The 12,500-nt window shown below is 42.0% G+C and overlaps 1 protein-coding gene across 1 annotated transcript in view; it reads left to right on the forward strand.

Annotated features, from left to right (window-relative positions):
• LOC115166881 (cell migration-inducing and hyaluronan-binding protein) overlaps window positions 1-12,500 on the forward strand; it is a gene marked incomplete in the record, with an annotated part of 159,192 nt that overhangs the window by 104,965 nt on the left and 41,727 nt on the right. Inside the window, 1 exon segment of the mRNA XM_029720781.1 lies at window positions 12,125-12,294. Within this exon segment, the coding sequence (XP_029576641.1) occupies window positions 12,125-12,294 (170 nt within the window).

The following is a 12,500-nucleotide window of genomic DNA, read 5'->3' on the forward strand; positions in this document are numbered from 1 at the left end:
ATACAACATGTTCCTAATCAGATCCCTGGCCTGAAGCACAACTCAACTCTATCTCCAAACCTGAACTCCATTCCATCTGACTTACAGGGATTTAGGCAGCACTTGCTGTGGGAAATGCTTGTATCCCAGAAAGTCTCTCTCCTCCTGGGGCCGAACTTAATCTATTCCCAGGCTTCTGAAGGCCTCTGGGGCATCATAGTAAGTCATGAGCTTCCTCTCTACATCACATTATATCTGATGTAATTGCTCTCCATCTCTCTTTCTCTGTCTCTACATCTTTATCCATCTCTCTTTCTCTGTCTCTACATCTTTATCCATCTGTCTCTCTTTCTCTGTCTCTACATCTTTATCCACCTGTCTCTCTTTCTGTCTCTACATCTTTATCCATCTGTCTCTCTTTCTCTGTCTCTACATCTTTATCTATCTGTCTCTCTTTCTCTGTCTCTACATCTTTATCCATCTGTCTCTCTTTCTCTGTCTCTACATCTTTATCCATCTGTCTCTCTTTCTCTGTCTCTACATCTTTATCCACCTGTCTCTCTTTCTGTCTCTACATCTTTATCTATCTGTCTCTCTTTCTCTGTCTCTACATCTTTATCCCTCTGTCTCTCTTTCTCTGTCTCTCTATCTTTATCCATCTGTCTCTCTTTCTCTGTCTCTCTATCTTTATCCATCTGTCTCTCTTTCTCTGTCTCTACATCTTTATCCATCTGTCTCTCTTTCTCTGTCTCTCTATCTTTATCCATCTGTCTCTCTTTCTCTGTCTCTCTATCTTTATCCATCTGTCTCTCTTTCTCTGTCTCTACATCTTTATCCATCTGTCTCTCTTTCTCTGTCTCTACATCTTTATCCATCTGTCTCTCTTTCTCTGTCTCTACATCTTTATCCCTCTGTCTCTCTTTCTCTGTCTCTCTATCTTTATCCATCTGTCTCTCTTTCTCTGTCTCTACATCTTTATCCATCTGTCTCTTTCTCTGTCTCTACATCTTTATCCATCTGTCTCTCTTTCTCTGTCTCTACATCTTTATCCATCTGTCTCTCTTTCTCTGTCTCTCTATCTTTATCCATCTGTCTCTCTTTCTCTGTCTCTCTATCTTTATCCATCTGTCTCTCTTTCTCTGTCTCTACATCTTTATCTGTCTCTCTTTCTCTGTCTCTCTATCTTTATCCATCTGTCTCTCTTTCTGTCTCTACATCTTTATCCATCTGTCTCTCTTTCTCTGTCTCTCTATCTTTATCCATCTGTCTCTCTTTCTCTGTCTCTCTATCTTTATCCATCTGTCTCTCTTTCTGTCTCTACATCTTTATCCCTCTGTCTCTCTTTCTCTGTCTCTCTATCTTTATCCATCTGTCTCTCTTTCTCTGTCTCTACATCTTTATCCATCTGTCTCTCTTTCTCTGTCTCTCTATCTTTATCCATCTGTCTCTCTTTCTCTGTCTCTACATCTTTATCCATCTGTCTCTCTCTCTCTGTCTCTACATCTTTATCCATCTGTCTCTCTCTCTCTCTGTCTCTACATCTGTCTCTCTTTCTCTGTCTCTACATCTGTCTCTCTCTCTCTGTCTCTACATCTGTCTCTCTCTCTCTGTCTCTACATCTTTATCCATCTGTCTCTCTTTCTCTGTCTCTACATCTTTATCCATCTGTCTCTCTCTCTCTGTCTCTACATCTTTATCCATCTGTCTGTCTCTCTCTCTGTCTCTACATCTGTCTCTCTTCCTCTGTCTCTACATCTGTCTCTCTTTCTCTGTCTCTACATTTGTCTCTCTTTCTCTGTCTCTACATCTTTATCCATCTGTCTCTCTCTCTCTGTCTCTACATCTGTCTCTCCCTTCTCTGTCTCTACATCTGTCTCTCTTTCTCTGTCTCTACATCTTTATCCATATGTTTCTCTCTCTCTGTCTCTACATCTGTCTCTCCCTTCTCTGTCTCTACATCTGTCTCTCTTCCTCTGTCTCTACATCTGTCTCTCTTTCTCTGTCTCTACATCTTTATCCATCTGTCTCTCTTTCTCTGTCTCTACATCTGTCTCTCTTTCTCTGTCTCTACATCTGTCTCTCTTTCTCTGTCTCTACATCTGTCTCTCTTTCTCTGTCTCTACATCTTTATCCATCTGTCTCTCCATCTTTATCCATCTGTTTCTCTCTCTCTGTCTCTACATCTGTCTCTCTCTCTCTCTGTCTCTACATCTGTCTCTCTTTCTCTGTCTCTACATCTTTATCCATCTGTCTCTCTCTCTCTGTCTCTACATCTGTCTCTCTTTCTCTGTCTCTACATCTGTCTCTCTTTCTCTGTCTCTACATCTTTATCCATCTGTCTGTCTCTCTCTCTGTCTCTACATCTGTCTCTCTTCCTCTGTCTCTACATCTGTCTCTCTTTCTCTGTCTCTACATCTTTATCCATCTGTTTCTCTCTCTCTGTCTCTACATATGTCTCTCTTTCTCTGTCTCTACATCTTTATCCATCTGTCTCTCTCTCTCTGTCTCTACATCTGTCTCTCTCTCTCTCTGTCTCTACATCTGTCTCTCTTTCTCTGTCTCTACATCTTTATCCATCTGTCTCTCCATCTTTATCCATATGTTTCTCTCTCTCTCTCTCTGTCTCTACATCTGTCTCTCTCTCTCTCTGTCTCTACATCTGTCTCTCTTCCTCTGTCTCTACATCTTTATATATATATATATATACTGCTCAAATGGGAACACTTAAACAACACATCCTAGATCTGAATGAAATAAATAATCTTATTAAATACTTTTTTGTTTACATAGTTGAATGTGCTGACAACAAAAGCACACAAAAATAATCAATGGAAATCCAATTTATCAACCCATGGAGGTCTGGATTTGGAGTCACACTCAAAATTAAAGTGGAAAACCACACTACAGGCTGATCCAACTTTGATGTAATGTCCTTAAAACAAGTCAAAATGAGGCTCAGTAGTGTGTGTGGCCTCCACGTGCCTGTATGACCTCCCTACAACACCTAGGCATGCTCCTGATGAGGTGGCGGATGGTCTCCTGAGGGATGTCCTCCCAGACCTGGACTAAAGCATCCGCCAACTCCTGGACAGTCTGTGGTGCAACGTGGCGTTGGTGGATGGAGCGAGACATGATGTCCCAGATGTGCTCAATTGGATTCAGGTCTGGGGAACGGGCGGGCCAGTCCATAGCATCAATGCCTTCCTCTTGCAGGAACTGCTGACACACTCCAGCCACATGAGGTCTAGCATTGTCTTGCATTAGGAGGAACCCAGGGCCAACCGCACCAGCATATTGTCTCACAAGGGGTCTGAGGATCTCATCTCGGTACCTAATGGCAGTCAGGCTACCTCTGGCGAGCACATGGAGGGCTGTGCGGCCCCCCAAAGAAATGCCACCCCACACCATGACTGACCCACCACCAAACCGATCATGCTGGAGGATGTTGCAGGCAGCAGAACGTTCTCCACGGCGTCTCCAGACTCTGTCACGTCTATCACGTGCTCAGTGTAAACCTGCTTTCATCTGTGAAGAGCACAGGGTGCCAGTGGTGAATTTGCCAATCTTGGTGTTCTCTGGCAAATGCCAAACGTCCTGCACGGTGTTGGGCTGTAAGCACAACCCCCACCTGTGGACGTCGAGCCCTCATACCACCCTCATGGAGTCTGTTTCTGACCGTTTGAGCAGACACATGCACATTTGTGGCCTGCTGGAGGTCATTTTGCAGGGCTCTGGCAGTGCTTCTCCTGCTCCTCCTTGCACAAAGGCGGAGGTAGCGGTCCTGCTGCTGGGTTGTTGCCCTCCTACGGCCTCCTCCACGTCTCCTGATGTACTGGCCTGTCTCCTGGTAGCGCCTCCATGCTCTGGACACTACGCTGACAGACACAGCAAACCTTCTTGCCACAACTCGCATTGATGTGCCATCCTGGATGAGCTGCACTACCTGAGCCACTTATGTGGGTTGTAGACTCCGTCTCATGCTACCACTAGAGTGAAAGCACCGCCAGCATTCAAAAGTGACCAAAACATCAGCCAGGAAGCATAGGAACTGAGAACTGGTCTGTGGTCCCCACCTGCAGAACCACTCCTTTATTGGGGGTGTCTTGCTAATTGCCTATAATTTCCACCTGTTGTCTATTCCATTTGCACAACAGCATGTGAAATTTATTGTCAATCAGTGTTGCTTCCTAAGTGGACAGTTTGATTTCACAGAAGTGTGATTGACTTGGAGTTACATTGTGTTGTTTAAGTGTTCCCTTTATTTTTTTGAGCAGTGTATATATATATATATATATATATAAGGCTAATGTGTATAGTTTGGCCCTTCATTGAGGAGTTGTTAGTATAGTTTGTTTGTGGTAAAGAAGGTTGTCATCAAGACTTGTTCATAGTGTTTGCTCAGATGTCTAGCATGCCACCAGAGCCTCTGTCTCTAATTGACTATCCTCTAATTGACTATTTTCTATATAGTGCACTAATTTCACCAGGGCCCATAAGGTGTGTGTGTGTGTGTGTGTGTGCATGGAGCTAGAATTCACAGCATGGAATACCTTTTCTTGGTACCATTCCACCTATTTCACAGTGGCTACACACACGCAGTCAGAGCCGGCACTAGCTGCACCCCACCCCCCACACACACACACGACATGTATGTTTTAGAGTTAAATTCCTGCAATTCTACACATTTTGCCATGAGGCAGATTTCTAGTTGTGTGTGTGTGTGTGTGTGTGCTTGTTTTTTGTATTTGTGTCTATCTGTCTGCGTGCATGTGTGTCTGTGTCTGTTTCAGCCAATGAAACGTCTCTCTCTGGTTCAGTGAGAGGAAGGGAGAAAGGGACTGAGTGTTCTTCTCAGAGAGAGGGACCATACACTCTGACAGACTTCACACACACACACACACAGTTCAGTGGTGGTTGCTGAGGGGAGGCGACTCATAATAACGGCTGGAACGGCGTAAATGGAATGGCATCAAAACACGTGATAACCATGTATTTGATGTATTTGGTACCATTCCACCTATTCTGCTCCAGCTATTACCACTAGCCCGTCCTCCCCAATTAAGGGTCCACCAACCTCCTGTGAAACAGTTGTCTGTTAACCTTACCTTTCAGCTCCCAACCATTCTCTCTGGCTCTATCTCTGCCTTTTAAAAGTTACCACTGATTTAATGTGACATGCACTCAATTGGCTGTGTGTGTGTGTATGTGCATGTGACCGTGTGTGTGTGTGTGTGTGTGTGTGTGTGTGTGTGTGTGTGTGTGTGTGTGTGTGTGTGTGTGTGTGTGTGACCGTGTGTGTGTGTGTGTGTGTGTGTGTGTGTGTGTGACTGTGTCTTTGTTTCGTGACTGTGTGTGTGTGTGTGTGTGTGTGTGTGTGTGTGTGTGTGTGTGTGTGTGTGTGTGTGTGTGTGTGTGTGTGTGTGTGTGTGTGTGTGTGTGTGTGTGTGTGTGTGACCGTGTCTTTGTTTCATGACCGTGTGTGTGTGTGTGTGTGTGTGTGTGTGTGTGTGTGTGTGTGTGTGGATGCTTTTTGTTAGTTTGAATATGAGAGCAGAAAGTAGTTCACTCTGAAGACTTCCACAGTAGATACATCAATGTTTAAAATTCCATGAATAATGAGTTGTTTATCTAGGGACTGCACCTCTGTTTTCTAGGCCTATTAATTAGGTGTGTTTGTGTGTGTGTGTGTGTGTGTGTGTGTGTGTGTGTGTGTGTGTGTGTGTGTGTGTGTGTGTGTGTGTGTGTGTGTTAAATCTATTTTATTGATAGGCTTGTCACTAACCCCTTTCAACTTCGATCTACCTATTAATTTAATTGAGAGAGAGAGAGAGAGAGAGAGAGAGAGAGAGAGAGAGATTATTTTAATTGGAAAGTGTGTGTGTGGCTAATGATGCATTTTCAGGGACAGTTGATATGTGATTCACAATAATATTAATGTGTATATCCAAATTAAATCTTTTGACCATGATAATCTCAGACAGGCAGGCAGTTAGGCTGGCAGACACCGTTATATAAACACTCACAGACAAATTCTCCTTCCTAATAGGGTCATGGTATGTTCTCCAACTCTCTCCGTTCGTCAGTGGAGGATGCAGTTTGTCAGTGTTGTCAGGGGAGCGCCAGTAGCAGGGCAAAAGGTGGCCGTGATTCTTTCCAACGGCTCCCTCAAGGCAGACCATTTCAGAACCAACAGTACCCAGGTATCTAACTCTGCCTGTCCCCTCCGCATCATTAACAATTGGGAGAGAGAGGGGTAGACGGGGGCAGGAGCGGAGGAAAGAGAGAAAGAGGGTGGAGAGAAGGGGGGCCGGGGGAGAGAGACAATGGGGGCAGAGATTGCTGTCAGTCTTTATTGCACTGATGAGTAAATCCTGAGAAGTGATCCAGTCACTTTCTTTGTGCACAGAAAGGTTTTATCAGTAAAGGAGGGTTGAGATGCGTGGCTGACCAGCTGATTCTTTTACTGTTCTTTTCATTTCATTCCCTTTCTTCTTGTTTTTCTTCCAGACTCTTTGGCATTTAATGACTGTAGTGTTTGTGTCTAGTGTGTGGGCGGGCTGTAGGAGCTGTTCTTTTCTTAGATTCCTCTCTTTTTGTTTTGGTATTTTTTCATGTTTTTCTCCTCTTAAGAAGTCATGTAATATGATGCCATTAGTGAGGAGAGAAGACTGAACCTGGGGAAAGTGAATGTTCTGAACTCATTCATATTTCTTTAGTATCTACTTGGATCATTAGATGTCACAGACAGTGGGCTGTTCTTGTCACAACCTCTCCTCTCACGCTCATTTCCTCTCTCTTTTTCTCTCCTCTCGTGATGTGTATATTCCTCTCCTCTCTCCCTCCCCCTCTAATAGTTCTCATCTGTCATATATCTAGCTCCCCAGTAGCTGGACTGGCAGACTCATTCTGTGACCTTTAACACCCACCATCATAATCTTCCTGAATTAAATCTCTTCCCATTTCTCACCCTTTCTCTCCGTGTGTTTGGTCTGCGGCCCTGCCAACTACAGAGTGGTTCTTGTGACAGCTGTGAGGTGGTGACATCTTCAGACTAAAGGGAGATGTCTGAAGAGACAGACAATCACATTCAAATACAGACAAATCCTTCACAGACCGATTCCTGTGTGAGTGAGTGATGACATTCTGTGACCAATGTGTTAAACTTAAGCACACAGAAACAACTGGGTTCAATCCCAGTGTGGGGCACTAGTTCTTGGATGTTGTTTTTTGCCCCTAGTGGCCAGTTTTGATGTTGTCTCACAACTTCCGGAGGACCTGCACAAATGTTGAATTTCGCTTGGTATCGCAAGTGATCCCTCTACACACACACACACACACACACACACACACACACACACACACACACACACACACACACACACACACACACACACACACACACACACACACACACACACAAAAGCACCCACTCTAGTTTATCTCCCTCCACTTTCAGTCTAAAAGGCCTTCTAAAATCACAGGGCAATTTTTTCCCACTAGTGTAAATTGACTCTAAAGAACAACACTAAAAACATTCTCTGGTTGCTTTCTGAGAGTGATGCTCTCACATGTTCCAGGCAGGTGCTTCGGTATCAGGGAATATTTAACTTTATCGGACATATGGATGTTACGTCCTGACCAGTAAAAGGGGTTATTTGTTATTGTAGTTTGGTCAGGGAGTGGCAGGGGGTGTTTGTTTTGTGTGGTTCGGTGTTTGTGGTTTATGTTCTATATTTTCTATTTCTATGTGTATATCTAGTTTTCTATTTCTATGTTGGGTTTTTGGTTTTGGTTGTCGTTGTCTCTAATTGGAGGCCATATTTAGTTGCGTTTGTTTTCACTTTTGTTTTGTGGGTGGTTGTTTCCAGTATAGTCTGAGCACCTTACTGGACTGTTTTCGTCGTCAGTTTATTTTGTTTAAGTGTTTTCTTTAATAAAGAAAGAAGATGAGCACTTTACCCGCTGCGTTTTGGTCCAATCCTTACGACGCCCTTGACAATTGATTGGGTGTGTAATCCATTAGGGCTTCCACCCACGCAGCCAGCACCATCAATAAATGAGGGATGTTGGCCAAATGAGCCACATTTACATGTCCTTAAAAACAGCCTAACTAATTACAAACAACTATTCCTTGTGTTTGGGTGTGTAGAATATGCAAAACTTTAAAGCCTATTGCTTTATTGGTTTTTACTTTTCTAAAACAATTGTCCACCTCATGGTTCAGCAGTCAGAGCATTAAATGCATCAGGGCATTGGATGCATAGACCTATAGGCTTAGGTGTCCACTGTATGATATTAAGATTAATATATACACTACCGTTCAAAAGTTTTGGTCACTTAGACATGTCCTTGTTTTTGAAAGAAAAGCACATTTTTGTCCATTGAAAATAACATCAATTGATCAGAAATACAGTGTAGACATGGTTAATGTTGTAAATGACTATTGTAGCTGGAAACGGCAGATTTGTTTATGGAATATCTACATAGGCGTACAAAGGCCCATTATCAGCAACCATCACTCCTTCTTTCCAATGGCACGTTGTGTTAGCTAATCCAAGTTTATCATTTTAAAAGGCTAATTGATCATTAGAAAACCCTTTTGCAATTGTGTTAGCACAGCTAAAAACTGTTGTCCTGATTAAAGAAGCAATAAAACTGGCCTTCTTTAGACTAATTGAGTATCTGGAGCATCAGCATTTGTTGGTTCGATTACAGGCTCAAAATTACCAGAAACAAAGAACTTTCTTCTGAAACTTGTCAGTCTATTCTTGTTCTGAGAAATGAAGGTTATTCCATGCGAGAAATTGCCAAGAAACTGAAGATCTGGTACAACGCTGTGTACATATCACTTCACAGAACAGCGCAAACTGGATCTAACCAGAATACAAAGAGGAGTGGGAGGCCCCGGTGCACAACTGAGCAAGAGTACAAGTACATTAGAGTGTCTAGTTTGAGAAACAGACGCCTCACAAGCCCTCAACTGTCAGCTTCATTAAATAGTACCTGCAAAACACCAGTCTCAACGTTAACAGTGAAGAGGCGTCTGATAGTTCCTCTGTCCAGTGTCTGTGTTCTTTTGCCCATCTTAATCCTTTCTTTTTATTGGCCAGTCTGAGATATGGCTTTTTCTTTGCAACTCTGCCTAGAAGGCCAGCATCCCGGAGTTGCTTTTTCACTGTTGACGTTGAGACTGGTGTTTTGCGGGTACTATTTAATGATAGTACTATTTAGGAAGCTTAGGGCTAGCCCCAGAGATAGAGATATGCTTTAAGACACCGACATGAAGGTATTTATTCTTGTCAGATAGCATACTGCATCTGCTATAAAGATATAGGCATACAGAAGGAGGCTAATTCGTTCATTTTGTGAATATTTTGTATAAGATCAGCATTATATTTTATATTATAGTAGTAACTCTGGTAGGCCTGAACGTTCTGCCTCACCTCAAGTTCAACTGTCGGTCAGTTGGAGAGCTGCCGCGCACTGCCTTAATATCATAGACCGGCAGTATAGTAAGCTAATAGCCACACCACACCAAACCTTCTCAAAAGTTGCTTACCTTTATTAGGGTAATATCAAAAGTACAATCGAACCATTGTTGATAGGGTAAATACGAGCAGGATATTATATTGCGGCAAACATAACATTATAGTTGGAACATAATTTCTCCAAATAAAATAGCTCAACAGAATGAAAGAAAACACTTGCGAATTGGTTTTAACCTTCACAAAAGTTTTGAAAAGGATATGTCGCAGCAATTACCAAGAAGGGCGGGTGCTTATGTACCCAACAAATGACAGCAATAGGCTAATGGTATTTCTTTTACAACAGACCTACTTATAACCTATCTTAAACTAAATACAGAGCGCACAATTAAAACGGCAGATCAAACTTAATTTAGCCAGTGAAAATGTCTCAACAGAATGAAACAAAACACTGTTTGCATATTTATATTAATAAATAGGTATAGAATAATAACTATGATATACAGTAATAATAATGATAAAACAAATTATTATAAATACACAAAAAACAAAAAACATTTAAAGGTCCAAAATGGCATCCTACCTGAATAGCCAGTTGCACAGTAGACTGCATTTGGCCGCTCCAACATCCATCTCATCTTAGTCCACTACAATATTGAAACTTGTCCATACGGAGGACATTGCCCTTGTAGCTGGGCTCCAGACTAACATGCTACCATGGTGACACTGGTGCCACTAAGTTTTTCAGTTGGTGGCACAAGCCCATGATTTGGTGGCACAATCCCCCCAAAAATTGCGGCATTACGCAATAGAAAAAAATTGTAGGCCTATCATCTTTTAAAATTCACAGTGCTTTATTAAAAAGTGTATTAGACTACTGAGATGTTATTGAAGAAATACGTTGTTTCATCATATTTTCATGTTGTGATTCAAAATATTTTAATGACCAACCTAACCCATTGATTGTCATGCATTTTGAGCAGATAATTATGATATTGTTATAGTTTACTGTTAAAATAGTGCTCAGAATTTTCTGATTGTATTTATTTCAATAAAGATGAATTTGCATCTTAATGTGCTCTAATATTATAGGCCAATTTATTTGGGGCAAATTCACCACCTGAGTAAGTGGAAAAACTAAACCCAACTACTAGGTCACTATCTCTACAGATAATACCCACCGCTGCTATTACAGTACATTTAATGTAATAACAAAACCCAACTACTAGGTCACTATCTCTACAGATAATACCCACCGCTGCTATTACAGTACATTTAATGTAATAACTAAACCCAACTATTAGGTCACTATCTCTACAGATAATACCCACCGCTGCTATTACAGTACATTTAATGTAATAACAAAACCCAACTACTAGGTCGCTATCTCTACAGATAATACCCACCGCTGCTATTACAGTACATTTAATGTAATAACTAAACCCAACTACTAGGTCACTATCTCTACAGATAATACCCACCGCTGCTATTACAGTACATTTAATGTAATAACTAAACCCAACTACTAGGTCACTATCTCTACAGATAATACCTACCGCTGCTATTACAGTACATTTAATGTAATAACTAAACCCAACTACTAGGTCGCTATCTCTACAGATAATACCCACCGCTGCTATTACAGTACATTTAATGTAATAACTAAACCCAACTACTAGGACGCTATCTCTACAGATAATACCCACTGCTGCTATTACAGTACATTTAATGTAATAACTAAACCCAACTACTAGGACGCTATCTCTACAGATAATACCCACTGCTGCTATTACAGTACATTTAATGTAAAAACAAATACGTTGCAGTTGTAGGCCTATGAACTCACAATGGCCAATCCACATTTAGTGTGCTCCATATCTCACAGCCATATTGAATGTCTTGTTTGTAAAATAGTTTCAAAGCAAATGTCTTGTTTGTAAAATAGTTGCTTTTGAGCTCGAAGAAATAAAAAGTTTATCTACAGAAAGCTGAGAACATCCTCTTTCCACCTTTGACAACAGGATAGCTGTGTTTTCCCCACAATTGGATTTAAAAGTGTTATACAGAACACTTTTCTTTCTCCTGGAGCATTTTTTCCCTCTGAAAAGGAGAGAGAGAGTGCCTCGCTCAACATAGCAGCAGGCCCCAGCGAAACAGGGGCAGGTAGGCAGACACTTTCATTTCAGGAATCATGAGGATAATGTCATTTACTGTTTCACCAAATCAAGGTTTTAGCCTCATAAAAACAAAGACGTTTTGAGTGAGGTAAATTAATGTGCAGCTCGCACAGATGCGACCAATACATGTTTTAACTTGCCCAGCGAGACTAAATGGTGACAGTCTGGAGCCCCGCCATGTAGGCTTTTCACTGCTCTCTAATTTTAATTTTACTTTGATGAAAAAGGGCTCCATCTTCACAATCAACAGTATCCTAGGCCAAGGCTCCTCTCTCACTCTCTCCTCAGCAGCAGACCAGCCTTGGACAATTTGGCTGACTACAATTTATCGGCTTTTCATTTATTTTATTGGCCAAAAGCCGGATATTACCTGCTAATGGAAACCCTGGTGTGTGTGTGTGTACATGTGCATTCGTATGTCTGTGTATGTGTGTTGCCAGGTGTGTTCTAACTCTTTATGTGTGTGTGTGTGTGTGTGTGTAGGTAAGCCAGTGTTCCTCCATATGGGTGAGGAGGTGGATGGGGTGGACATGAGGGCAGAGGTCGGCCTGCTGAGTCGCAACATCCTGGTGCGCGGCGAGATGGAACCTGGTTGCTACGGCAACGAGGCCTGCAAGTTCTTCGCCTTCGACACTTTCGGAGGACACGTGAAGGTAATTTAATTAACATGTCATTAATTGTTCGTGAATCTACCCCTCCAATCTATCTATTCATCCCTCTATCTACACCTTTACTTTATTCATCCATCCACCCATTCATCCTCTCTTCATCCTTCCATAAACCCCTCTTCTCTTTGTCCTTCCGTCTACTTTCATCTTTTCTTTATCCTTCCACTGATCCAAGCTTGTAGATATTGTGT

This window comes from Salmo trutta, chromosome 29 (genome assembly GCF_901001165.1).
Source record: "Salmo trutta chromosome 29, fSalTru1.1, whole genome shotgun sequence".
NCBI lineage: Eukaryota > Metazoa > Chordata > Actinopteri > Salmoniformes > Salmonidae > Salmo > Salmo trutta.